This window comes from Lynx canadensis, chromosome A1, assembly GCF_007474595.2.
Source record: "Lynx canadensis isolate LIC74 chromosome A1, mLynCan4.pri.v2, whole genome shotgun sequence".
Lineage (NCBI taxonomy): Eukaryota > Metazoa > Chordata > Mammalia > Carnivora > Felidae > Lynx > Lynx canadensis.
Genome location: NC_044303.2, coordinates 156,189,704 through 156,203,912, shown reverse-complemented (window position 1 = coordinate 156,203,912; position 14,209 = coordinate 156,189,704). Strand labels below are relative to the sequence as shown.

The 14,209-nt window shown below is 39.7% G+C and overlaps 2 protein-coding genes across 8 annotated transcripts in view; both read left to right on the top strand.

Moving 5' to 3' along the window:
• Positions 1 to 14,209, top strand: part of FAM172A (family with sequence similarity 172 member A) — a 436,993-nt gene that overhangs the window by 303,145 nt on the left and 119,639 nt on the right. The window lies entirely within an intron of this gene.
• POU5F2 (POU domain class 5, transcription factor 2) lies at positions 1,070 to 4,356 on the top strand. Its single transcript, XM_030324815.1, is given in 2 exon segments — positions 1,070 to 3,180; positions 3,183 to 4,356. Coding segments are annotated over 2 exon segments (1,011 nt in total). The 5' UTR covers positions 1,070 to 3,122; the 3' UTR covers positions 4,136 to 4,356.

Below are 14,209 nucleotides of genomic sequence, written 5' to 3'. Positions count from 1 at the left end.
ATTGCTGTCTCTTATTCCTCTTTGTGATCCACTTTCCATTCTGTTTAGCAGACACTGGTTGCTTTGTAATTTTGAAAAAGGAATAGCATGCGTGTATACCTGGAAAGGTAACAGCAAAATTATTCTTAAGTGAAATGTTGTATCTTGTAAACTATTTTTGGTAGACTATCATCTTGAAACCTAACTTAAAGCAAATATGGATGTCTTCTCATCATTAATGCTACACCGATTCATTTCTTTAACATTAAAGAGGTATTGATTAGCTTCCTCCTCTGTGCCAGATACACTTTCAGGTGGTGAGGATCTCGCATTGAACTAGACAGACAAGGACCTTGCTCTTTACCAGCATACATTCTAGCTGAGGCTACAGTTGAGATGCAGACAACAATCACATAGAAAGATGGCAGTTGACTTCCCAACTCTTTTTCCCTTTACCATTGCTTCAAGGTCACATCTATGACCTTGTTACCTGTAGTGTTGTGTTAAATTTAGTCTCACGGTACTACTACCCCCAATCCCGTGTTTAAGGGCCTTGTTCTAGTACAAGAGAGAAAGAATAGAGATGCTCCTGAGAGGGTCAAGTTTCTTGTTGTTACTCTGGAACTAAATGTGCTTTACTCTCAGAATTGTAAAGGTGAGAATTCATTCACTCATTCAGCAAACACTTATTAAACAGTGTATCAGTCAGGGTTCTATTATGTTCCAGACTTTTATAACACCTACATGCCCTTAAGTGCCTCACACTCTAGATGGAGGGTGAGAGACATAAAATAAAAATTACTGATAAATGTTATAATAAAAACATACATATATCAAATAAGGGGAGCACTACAAAAGTAGGAACTAACTCTACGTGAGAGTAGGTTTCACCATCAGGTCACTTCTACACTGCATCTTAAATTTTTTTTAATGTTTTATTTTTTGAGAGACAAAGAGAGACACAGCGTGGGCAGGGGAAGGGCAGAGAGAGAAGGAGACACAGAATCCAAAGCAGGCTCCAGGCTCTGAGCTGTCAGCATGGAGCCTGATGCAGGGCTCAAACCCACAAGCACGAGATCATGACTTGAGCCGAAGTTGGACGCTCAACCAACTGAGCCACCCAGGCACCCCACTTCTAAACTGCATCTTAAAGGTGGCTGGAAATAGAGCATGCTTCATTTATTCAGGGAATGTTTACTGAGCACCTTCTATGAGCCAGGCACAGTTGTAGGCACCATAGACACTGCAGTGAACTGGACAAAGTCCCTGTTCTCTTTGCAGCAGAGAAACCTACAATAAGCATATGACAAATAATTATATATTAGGTAGTGATGCCTATTAATACCACAAAACAAAGCTTTAATAAGGGGAACAGAGAGTGATAACGGTTACTATTTTAGATAGGATAGTCAGAGAAGGCCTCTAATGAGATGACATTTGAGCAGAATCCTGAATGAATGAGACCAAAAAACAAAGGGAAGCCATTTCAGACAGAAGGGCCAGCATGAGTAAAGGTATAATAGTCGTGAAAAGTGTAACATCTTTAGTACAAAGTGAGATATTCTCACTGAGCAAGATGGAATGCAAGCAGGGAGAGTGTGGTAGATGAGGCTGGGAAGGAAGGAAGAGAGGGAGGGAGGAAGAAATGGGAAAGGTCAAGAACAGTTTCTGGGTCTAAGCTTGGGTGACTGAGTGGGTGATAAAGCCATTAACCAACTCGGGGACCCCTGGAGGAGAGGCAGTTTTAGGAATGCAAATAATGAATTTGATTTGGGGCAGTGGGAAATACAGAATTGGATATTAGGAGTCAGGGCTAAAATACAAATTTGGCTCTTACCAGCATGTCATGGAAATTTAAAAAGAAGGAGCAAGAAGAGTAGTCAGCCTTGTCAGATACTGCAGAGAATTTTAATAGGATGAGAATTTTTAAAAGGCCATCAGATTTGACATTTGGAAGGTTGGCAATAACTTCAAGAAGGCCAATTTCAGTAGATGTCGATAGGGCAAAGCCACATCATGGTTCAGTTAGAAAGTGAAAGGATAAGAGGCTGGGATTGTCCAGCCAAGGTGACTGTCTTCTCCCTTCCCAAAGCTCTTCCTTGGAAGCTTTGAACCTGAGGTCAGATCTTCTCCCACTCCTTCCTTAACTTTCTTCACATAAAGCCTAGTACTGGATGCTTGAGATGGGGACATGATGGAGGGACAAATATTCTCAGATCCTTGGGTCTCTGATGGGAAAGGGGCCAGGGATAGGGGAGCCTGATGTTGGTGAAGCAGGTATTAAAGGGAGCATCTTCAGTGGGGAACAGCAGGTCGGGCCTGTTCCGAGACCTGTCTCCAGAGGGGGAGAAAGATGAAACATATAAGTCTCTGTTGTATGTGGAAACCGGACCAGGAAGCTGAGGTAGGCTGCAGAGCAAAGGCTCTGGGGGGCTGGTGGGGGGAAACATGAATAATTAGTCAAGAAACTCAGCCCCGGTGAGAGAGTACAATGACAAAGCGTGAGGGCTGGGAGTAGAAGCTGACAGTTAACTGACAGACACTGGAAGAAATTTAGGGAGGAATGCTTAGGTTTCTTAGAGCACAGGAACTAAAGATGGGCAGGGAAGGCTATTGGCCGTGCTTGTGACCACAATGATAGCAGTGAGGGGATGGTTAATGAATTTAGGAATGGTCCCAGCAATACCTGGTATATTAGATGTTCAACAAATATTTGTGAAGCCAAAAGGGGTCGTTCCTCCACAGATAATGTGGAGGAAAAGGATTCGATACTGGAGTTCTGAAGAGCTGTTAGAAAATGCCTAGGTTCCCTTCAGGGAGAGGATGGAGGCAGTGACTGAGATCCCAGACCTCTTAAAAGTACAAAGCCAGAGAGAGAGAGACCTATACCACGGAGGGAGTTAGAAGCATAGACCAGGGTGGGAAACCCACTCGTTTAATCCTGCAGACCCAAGGGATTACCGGTAGGTCTACTAGATTTCCTCACCCCTGCCCAAATACACCCCTGGCCTCAGTTTCTTTCACCTGCACCTCTATCTCTGCCCACTAGGGGGCGGGGCTCAAGGGCAAGGCTGGTGGCTGTTCCGAAGCCTCGAGGACCATCCGTTCCTACCAGACTCCCTGCTCCGGTGCCGTCTTACCCCATGGCGGGACCCAGGCCCTCATACTTCTCCCCACTGCCAGGCAGTGGTAGGGGCGGGCCCAAGGACCGGTGCCGGTGCGGGTTGACACTCCGGTCTGGTTGACCGCCCAGGCGGCTCCGAGCATGCTGATGGTCCAGCCGGGAATCCAGCAGGGGGTCAGCCCAGGCCCTGAGATGTGGGAGATGCCCCTGGGTCCCCTGCCATACAAATTCCGGGGCGGGATGGCACCCTGCACCCCCGAGGTCGGAGCTGGCAAGGTGGGAGCCTGGTTCACGAGCCCCTCAGAGGGCACCTTCCCCAGGCCCTACATCGTCCTGCAGTGCATCCCAAGGTTGGCACTGCCAGAGGACGTCTCAGCCATAGAGAAAGAGATGGAGCAGCTGGCCAAGGAGCTGAGGCGAAAGAGAATGGCCCTGGGGTACTCACAGGCCGACGTGGCGTTCGCCGTGGGGGCTCTCTTTGGAAAGGTTCTTAGCCAGACAACCGTCTGCCGCTTTGAGGCCCAGCAGCTCAGCATCGCCAACATGTGGAAGTTGGGACTGCTGATGAAAATGTGGCTGGAGGAAGTGGACACCAAGAACTTTATGGGTGTATGCAAAATAGAGATGATCCTGCAGCAGGCTCGGAAGCGAAGACAGGAAAGCAGGGAGCAAGGCATCGTAAACTATCTGGAGAAACTCTTCTTGCAGTGCCCGAAGCCCACACCCCAGCAAATCAGCCGCATCGCTGGGCAGCTCCGGCTACAGAAGGAACTGGTCCGAGTTTGGTTCTATAATCGGAACAAGATGGGTGTTCAGCCAACCATTGATTTCTCCCCACAGGAGGATGTGGGGGCAGGGGGGTGGCCTCCTTTCCCAGGGGGGCCGGTATGCTTTCCTCTGGCATCAGGGCCCCATTTTGGTTCCCCCTGCTATGAAGAGCCCTATTTTATACACTTCACCCCTTACCCTGTGGAGGGGACCCACCTCTCTGCCCCAGCCACCCCTCTTGGCTACTCTAGGCTTTCAAACTGAGGGGCCCGCCCTTCTGGGCAGAGCTGAACTGGGGAAATGGGTGATGCCTGAGGTTCATTTCAGGGCTGTTAACATTAAGAGCTCCATTAACTGTCTAAAAAGGTTAATACTTAAGGGATGGTTTGGGAGTTGATTAGGAAATTCAGGGGAGGGAAGTTGAAGTTTATTATTCCAGTGTTTTTACCTAGCATTGACTTTAAGGTACATTACGTATATGGTTTAGGATATTTTGTTTCTCTCTTTCTCTGTTATTAATTGAAAATTACTTGTGTCTGTTATTCCTTGTGATTGTCAGTAAACATCGGATTTTTTTCCTTATAAACACACCATTGGGTGAAAAATTCAAACACAGAAGATTATTTCAGTATACCTTTTTTTTTTTTTAATCAAAACCAAGCAGAACTTTATGTAAAAATAAACATAGAGTCCAAGATAATAGTAACCTCTGGGGGAAGGTTTGAGGTTGGGGTACAGAAAGAGTACACAATACCTACCCAAAGGACCATGCTGAAATACAAGTGTTTTCTTGTGCTCCTCCCTTTCTTGAAAGATGCTTTTTTTTTTTCCTCCTAATTCACCTTTTCATTTAGAGTGCTCAGTTTCAGGTGGAGGTCTCAATCCAGATCTTCACCTTATGGAATCCCACTGGTTTATCCACAGTCCTGCCCAGGTCATTGTGTTTGGAACCCCTTTCTTACTGAGGTTGGCAAGGTGGACAACACTTGCTCAGCCTCAGCTCCAGCTTACTTCTCTGGTTCTCAGCTCCATTTGGTTTATTACCTGGCTGTTTTCCTTACTTTCTTTTGAACTCAGATATGCATCTTAGAGAGAATATCTGTGATGGTTGAGTCAACATTCCCTGGTTTTTGTGATGGTATATCTTATACCACTTTTCCAATCTCTCCTATGAAATTGGTCTTTTCTAGTTTTCTCCTTCTACATTGGTAAATTTTGATCATCATATACTAAACAGACATACCTGCATGTAATATTTACTGCTTTCTGATTCCATCACTAAATATTATATATGAGTTTGTCTTCTTAATTACTAATCTTGTCAGTTTTTTCTTTCTCCGTTTTTTCCCCTTAATCAGTTCTTACAAAATATTTATCTATAGGTATTTTCAAAGACCAAGTATTTGTAAAAATGTTTATCTTATTTACTGCTGTTTTTATTTTATTTTATAATTAATTAACTTTTAGCTTTTATTTCTATTAATTGCTTTTTTCTAGTTTTCTCTGATTTCTCCCGATGTATATTTTTCTCTAGTCAGTGTTTGAAGATAAAACACTGATGATACATAGAGGTTTGTGAAGATAGAGACAAACTTTAGATTCAACAGATGACTAATCACTTATTCTTGGACTCTCCCAGTAAAAGTCACAGAGCACCAGTCTCATTTCTTCCTTTTCCCAGACAGCCCTTCTGGACAACCTTGAAAGGGAGATGTTTCTGCAGAGGGCCAGGTAGTATTTAATGCTGGGATGAACAACTGTGGTTGTGTCAACATTCAGCTCCTAAAAGATATGAGGAGGCTCTCTCTCACCCAGGCTGCTTCTTGAATTCTGTAGCCCCTGCGTATTTGGAGAATTGGTAATGGGCTTTTGATCTCGGGAACAGCTCCAAGGACCTGCCTCAGCACCTGCACAGCTGCGTCTTGCACACAGCTGCTGCACCTCTGGTTAGGCAAGCACCACGTTGTGTCATTGATCAGCCTTCACATAACTTAAAATGCGATTTGTCCATCACTGGTCCTCTTGACTTGACTATGTAAAGAGAAAAGGCTGGACCTTAGGGAAACTTTGATCTTTAAAGGATTTCAGGTTTTTCAAAGATTTAAGATTATGAGTAGAAACCTTAATAATAAAACCCCCCGAAACTGAGAATTGAATTGCCCTTAGAATTGGGAGAAAACCAACAATGTGGTGTCAGTGCTGAACAGTATCAAATATACAGAGATCAAAGTAACATAAAATCAAGTCAGATATACCATGTCGCTAGCAAAGGTGTCAGTGATACTAGAGTGAAAACATTTTCAGTGGAATGGTTGGCAGAGGCAAAAGTCAAACAGTAGTCCAGAGTCTCCGTATTTACCAGATTTCCCCTAATGTCAATTAAAAACACGAATTCCAGCCACTCAATAAGATCTTCACCATCATTCCGAAATATTTCTTTTATCAAATGTTTCCTTTATCTCATGTTTTCTTTAGACAAGGCAAGTATTCTTAACCTGAAGACGTCGAACCCCTTTACAGTATAGGCAGAATAGTGTGTTTGTACATGTGTGCATCTTTAAAGATGGTGATGATAGCTTTTATCACATTCTCAAAGGAGACGTAGCTCTTTGTAGATCTACGGTTTCAGAATTTTAGAAATACATTCCCTTTGGCCACCTTACTCTCAAGAGTTTTCCCTTGACCCAATACCAGTCTAACAGGTAATTCCTGGTTTTCTTTGAATCTGTATATTCTGGATATCTCTAGCTCAGCGTAGAATAGACGACCTGAACCACTTCTTACATAAGTCTTTCAAATTCAGCCAAATACTCTATTAATTATTGCCTTTATTGTTCTTATACTTTCATCAGTCTTTGACACTTTAATGAGTTTCCTATCATAAAGAACAATTTCTCTTGTTCCTAGAATCTTTCCTATCTATTGTCTAAGAAAACTTGAGGTGTTAAGATATGCTCCCTTATTCCAAAACATTGTTCTTGAAATATCATCTAAATGTTTTCTATAATTTCATATTTTTCAAGTATACATACTATACATCTTTGCCTATTATACTAAAACTACATCAGGAGATTTATTTTTCATTGTAGCCACTTCTGTTTATAGCTTTCTTCTAGAAATTGTCTTGCTTACTAAACAGTATTCGTTTCCTTGGCAGAATCTATTTTTTTTTAAGGTACAAAATTGTATTATCTATGTAAAACAATGTTTTGAAAGTGAAAACTACAGTGCCCTCCAATAAAACCCTAGTGGAATATGAGAGTATTTCTTGACAAGGTGGTTGTAAATGGAAAGAATAAAACTTAGGAAAATAAAATTTTGAAGAAGAGAGTCAGGGTGCCCTTGTCCTACCAAATATTATGAAACTACAATAAACAGTATGGTGGTGGTTACAGACAAAACTAACAAACAATTATTTGACTATTCCATTTTGTGGGAGTGTGAATTGAGGCAACCTTCATGAAAGGCTATTGGATAATTCATATGGGAAGTTTTAAAATGTGATTTTTCTTTGGACAATCATTTCAACTTTAATGAATTTTTATAAGAAAAAATTGTATGTGTGTGCAAAAATTTAGTGATGAGGGTGGTCATTAAAGCATTTTTTTAACAACAAAAAGTTAGAAACACCCTAAATGTTCAACAAAGGCTAATAAGTAAATCAAAAGGACCACCATATATGGTAAAAATTGTATTATAGAGTTACAGTTTTCACAAAATTCAGAATAGATTGTTGAGTGAGGCAAAACAGTTTATTAAACTTTATGATACTTTTTATTTTTTAAGGAAAAGGTGTGTTACATATAGAAATATATACATAAGTAACTATCGTTGGTGATTTTATAAAATTGTTCTGCTATATGTATTATACAATAAAAAATATTTAAGAAACATTTCTAAAGGAAGGTGCTAGGAAATCTAGAGTTCCTAGAAGTATTCATTCTTCCAGTCTTTTTTTATCTGTAAAATGGTAATTTTTAATTATAAGGCAATTTTATTTCAAAATATTAAATTTGGCCTTTTCATTTTTAGTCAGATCTGTAGTTTCTTTAAAAAGAAAGGCAGTTCTCTAAACGGAGGAGTATTGGGATATATCAGAGACACATTGCTAAAAATTAGTTTTTTTCCTTTAAATCAGATGCCCATTAATGTTAAAGAGCTGTAGTATAGCTTAGTGAGTGAAGACACCTGCCATATGTCTGTTTTCCTGCACAACATGGTAATTTACAATTACAATCATTGTGTTTATATACCTCAGTGGTGTTAACCCATATTTAGAATATAATATAAGCCCAAATCATCTTCATGTTTCTGAATGTTTACTTTTCAATTTTAAAAACCATTTCAAAGTATCAAAATCCTGTTTTTATCACAGTAGAATCCTCCTTGCTTGTCGTATTTGAAGAAACCAAATGAATATAAATAAGATCCATAGACTTCTAGGTTTGAAGGCAGGGTCACTTCCTGTGATTACAGCCCCAGGTGAAAGGTGAACTGTCATGAAATGAATCTACCCCTATACCCAGTAAAATCCTTAACGCAAAGCATTAGCATAATCACAGTTACACCAGTGAATAGAAACGTTACCAGACGATCTTGAAGAGACTGTGTTGTTTATGTCCGGGGCTATCTTCAGAAGACAGTGCAGCACATCAGTGTGTTGGGCTGCTGCCCTGCCACCTCACTTTTAGCTCGGAACCCTGCTGTGAATTCTGCTACAGACAAAATTAGCTACTTTGGCATTGAACTTGGGCTTTTTAGACTTGCATCCCCCAGTTTCCAACAAAATGATGAAGTACCAACCAACTTCACTTATTACTGTTGACTCTGCTACTGACTGCCTGCCAAAGACTAGGGTTGGAAAAGGAAGAATTGAGGCCTTCCTGAGAATTCACTACATTTTGGATTCAATATTCGTTTCTAAAACTGTACAACCTGTTATATCTCTTCTTTTTCTCCAAAAGAGTAACTGCATTGTTTAATAATTAGTCTTCTTCTTACCCCCAGGATGTATGCTGTAAAACTCCTTTTAGTTGTTGGTGCAATGGCCAGGGCAGTGTATAAGATGCTTTAAGTTGATTTATTATCTTAGAATGGATGATTATGTTCCTAGAACTGCTGTAAAACTTTGACTATTATTGACTGAGTAGTGGGCAAATCTTAATATATACCTTTTTGTTAAAGGAGAGTTTGGTTCAGTGTACCATGTCTTAGTTTGCCAGGACTGCCATAACAAGTACTCCAGCTTGGGGAGCTTAAAGAACAGAAATTTATTTTTTCACGGTTTGGAGTCTAGAAGGCTGTGATCAAGATGTGAGCAAGGTTGGTTCCTTCTGAGGGCTATGAGAGAAGGATCTGTATCCGGCTTGTAGATGCCCGCCTTCACCCTGTGTCTTCACATTATCTTCCTTGTGTAGCTACCTGTGTCCCAATTTCCTCCTCTTATAAAGACTCCAATCATTGGATTATGCACTTGGATTATGCATTGGATTAAGACCTCATTTTAACTTAATTATCTTGGTAAATATCTCCAAATAAAGTCTAGGGTACTGGGAGTTAGGACTTCAATGTATGAATGTTTGTGGGGAAACAATTCAGCTCATAGCACCAGCCCAATTAAAATTTCAACTAGATTTAATTATTTGCTTCTGTATTCGTTCAGCAAATATTAATTGAATGCCCTATATAACAAGTAGTGTCCTAGGTGCTAAGATGCAATGGTGACCAAAAATAGGCCCATCGTAACCCTCAAGGAGCTTAAAGTATGGTTAGGCATGGACGTTAAGCAAATAAACATGTGATTGCAACTTGTAATAAATACCATGGGGTTATCAGATATTGGGGGAAGGTCTTCATTTAGATTTTATTTATAGTCTTTTTATAATATGTATTGTCTCTGATAACACCAGTGTTAACAAATATTCTAAATCAGAGGGACCTTCCTGCAGTGGGAGTGTGGACCTATAACCAAGCCATAGTTAGGGACACAAGCATTCCCAGATTAAAATCCCAGCTCAGTAACCTACAGTCTCTAAGTGAGTTATTTCTTTCAGCTCCTTTTTCTCATGTGTAAAATATGTCTAGCAATCCACAGGGTGAGAGATTTGATAAAAGCATAAAATAGGGTAATATAGAAAGAACCCCCTAGGACTTCCCTTTAATACAGTAGGCACTCAATAATTTTTCCCTCCATTGTGTTTCCACTCTACTTGTCTGTGCTTTATTTATAGCTCATAAGTCATTCCTTTGCATCCCTAGGAACTTTCACATAGTGGGTGCTCAACAATTAATAGCCAAAACTGAATAAATGAGAAAACAGAAAAAGTAGAAACAGTAGTCTCAGTTGCCAGAAACCTTACTATCTGATATTAGGAAACAACTTTCAAAATTGTAGTAACTGGAAAATAGTCATAAAGTCCATTTCCTCAGTTCTCAAATGACAACTAGGTAAAGGAACAGATGATAGTTTTGACTTGAAGGATATAGATGAAGGCTTTTTGAAAACCCATACAGTGTTAAGTCACTGAAAGGAATGGTCTCTGAACTCGTTTCTAGCCTGTAATAATTGTATGAATCTCCACAAATAAGAACAAAACAATGCACCACAGACTGAATATGGGAGCTAGGAGGAGACAGACTCTAGGAATGGACCGAATAGGGTGACACTGATCTTCCTACTATGATTCCCATTTAACCTCTCTATTCTGATATACTGTGGCTCTTCCAAATGTAGCCCAATCCTGCCTTTATACATACTATAAAATGTTCACACCCTCTAGCTTTTTGGTTCAAAACCTACTGTACTCATTTGCTAGGGCTGCCATAACAAAGCACCACAAACTGGGTGGCTTAAAGAACAGAAATATATTGTCTCACAGTTCTGAAGATCCAAAGTCCAAGATGAAGGTGGGGCAGGATTGGTACTTTCTGAGGGCCGTGAGGGAAAATCTGTTTCAGACCTCTCTCCTCAGCTTGTATGTGGCCATCTTCTGTTTCTTGTCTCTTCATAACATCTTCCCTCTGTGCATGTCTCTGTGTCCAATTTTCCTGTTTTTATAAGGACACCAGTCAGATGGGATTAAGGCCCACCCTAATAATGTCATTTAATTTAATCACCTCTGTAAAGGCCCTGTCTTCAAATAAGGTCACATTCTGAGATACTGGGGTTAAGACTTCAAAATACACATTTCAACAGGACACAATTCACCCCATAACACCCACCACTCCTGATATAGAGAAAATGTAAGTGTGAGATGTGGGGGAGGTATAGGAAGGCAAAGAGACTTGTTTATTTTTTTCTACAAAAGAGTTAAATAAGAGGTGGCGTGATAGAAAGGAAAGAACATTACCCATAGAGTCAAACTGCTTCGGATCTGCATCCTGTCTCCAGGCCATTCACATAGACAGATCACCACTCTAAGGGAACATTTCAGAAAAATAACATTTCTTCCATCCCAACCAATAACTTTATGGGCTAAAGAATTACAGTAGCTATTTACTTGTATCTATTTTGGGAACAGAACAGTTGAAATCTCCTCAGTGAGTTTGAGCAATATTAGGAAGAAAATTTTGGATATTTTCTGTTCCAGTGCTGGTTGGGTTGCAAGAAAGGAAAAGAAAGAAAGAGAGACAGAGAGGGAGAGAAAGAGAAAGAGAAAGAGAAAGAGAAAGAGAAAGAGAAAAGAGGAAAGAAAAGAAAAAAGAAAAAAAAAGGAAACAAGAAGGGAGGAAGGGAAGAAAGAGAGAAGGGAGAGAGGAGGGAGGGAGGAAGGGAGGGAGGGAGGGAGGGAGGAAGGAAGGAAGGAAGGAAGGAAGGAAGGAAGGAAGGAAGGAAGGAAGGAAGAGAAAATTTTGGATATTTTGATAAAAATGATTCTTACTCTCTCCAGAAAAATTGATATGTGAACCTATTGAGAAAGCCCTGTCACTTTCCACTAAGAATTGCCAGCCACTAATTTCATCAAGCTAATGTAACAGGACAGTCAAGTGACTTGCCTTTAATTTGTTATGATTGTGTTATATTGATGAAAAGCAGAGCTAAAACAGCTGATAGCAAGTGTTTAGACACTGATTGTTTTAAGACTACTGCTAAATCTAAGTAGACACCGAGTAAGTTTTCTCAGTACAGGAAGTGTAAATCATTCTTTCTGTAATAGTAACTCATTAAGTACATGCAAATACTGTAGATTATTACCTCATTTCACACATATTTTTATCGCTCTTGTCTGTCTGTAAATATGTATTACCTTTGAGATTTAAACTAAAGAGAAGTGGGAAAAGACTTACCATACAGGAATTTATTGTGTTCTTTTCTCTCCTGAAGAAGCAATCACACCAACACCATAGGTAGAAAAGAACATTTTGCTGTTTCTGTGTCACATCATTAAAGTAGTTAATCTAAAGCCATAAATTTTTGTCTTCTGGGCCAAGAAATTTTAAGCAAAATACTAACAGAAATGTTATGGTTTTAAATGAGAAGTGAAAGAATCTTTATCCTTTTTATTTGAGTTTCCAGAAATGGCACCCTCCATAAAAAATTATATCATTTTTATTTTTAAACTGAGTTTCTTGCATTAGTCAGTAAACAATTTATTTGGTGAACATTCTCTGTGCACATATATACACCATGTGAACATTTAGGAAACAGAAGGTACTTGAATTTGTGAGATTTAAATATTTTCTCACAGTTGATCCAGTGATACTGCAGTTGAAATAAAACCACATATAAATGAAATACCACTTTCTACTAAAAAGCTAGTATAGATTTTCTATCATTGTTTTAATGAGGACAATAATGATTCCATGTATTCAGTGGAATATCTCATAAATCTTTAGCATGTTTATCTCCATGTACATTCTAAGATTCACCCATAAAACTCCACCTGCCCCAATCACAAATACGCATGTATAATTACATGATCTGACTACATGTATTTTTATATTCTTGCAAATATTATTAAATTTATAGAGCGATGATTTCATTTCTCGCTGTTCTGAAAACATGTGCACATATATACTAATATTCATATAAATACATTATATAAAATATGAGCTGCATAGATCAAAAGTAATGCACCATAGCAAGGCAAGCGAAAGGAGAGCACTGAGGATGGCAGCTGTTCACCATCTTCCAGACATCCTTGCTGTAGCCCACAGATCAACTCCTGCTCTTCCTCCAGGTTCCACATTCTTACATTCCCATAAGCCATTGCATTATACTTCTGTACTTCCTCAGTGACTATCTACTAAGCACCTATTAGGGGCTAAACACTGAAGACTCAGAATTAGACAAGGAACATAGAGTTCCTAGATTGAGTAAAGAAGTGAGAAAATCAAGAATCACCTCAACAGGTGGCCCATATTAGAGGAACGGGCAAATGAGCAGCACAGAGAAAGGAGCACATAACTCACTGAGGGATATCCAGGAACATTATTAAGAGCCAGGACAACCTGAACTAAGACTTCACGGGTAACTAGGAGCTGTTAAGTGGAGAGTATGAGAACCAGGAGAAAAGACCAAAAGTCAGGAATGAAAGGAAAAGTGAAAAGAGTTTTTTTTGACAAAAAATCTAGGCTAAGATTAGTTACTGCAATTCAGAGTTAAATGTAGTGGTTAAAATCCTGGCAGCCATAGCAAAAAAGTTACATAGGTCTCAGTACTTATGTACCTTAGTCTCAGTTGAAGCTAATTACATGAATCTTCCAGAATGTATTAGGAAAAATATTTTATTTTTATTTTTATTATTATTCCAGTATAGTTAACATACGGTATTATGTTAGTTTCAGGTGTACAATATAGTGATTCACCGATTCTATGTATTACTCAGTGCTCATCAAGATGAGTATTCTCTTAATCCCCTTCACTTTATTTCATCCATCTCCCCACCGCCCTTCCCCTCTGGTAATCCATCAGTTCTGTATTTTTGTATCCTTTGGGTAAGTACCTAATAGTGCAATTGCTGGATCATAGGGTAGTTCTATTTTTAACTTTTTGAACAACCTCCATACTGTTTGCCAGAGTAGCTACACCAGTTTGCATTCCCACCAACAGTGTGAGAGGGTTCCCCTTTCTCCACATCTTCACCAACGTCTGCTGTTAACCAAGTTGTTCATTTTTGCCATTCTGACAAGTGTGAGATGGTATCTCACTGTAGTTTTGATTTGTATTTCCCTGATGATGAGTGATGTTGAACATCTTTTCATGTGTCTGTTAGCCATCTGGATATCTTCTTTGGAGAAATGTCTGTTCATGTTTTCTGCCCATTTCTTCACTGGATTATTTGTTTTTTGGGTGTTGAGTTTGAGAAGTTCTTTATAGATTTGGGATACTAACTCTTC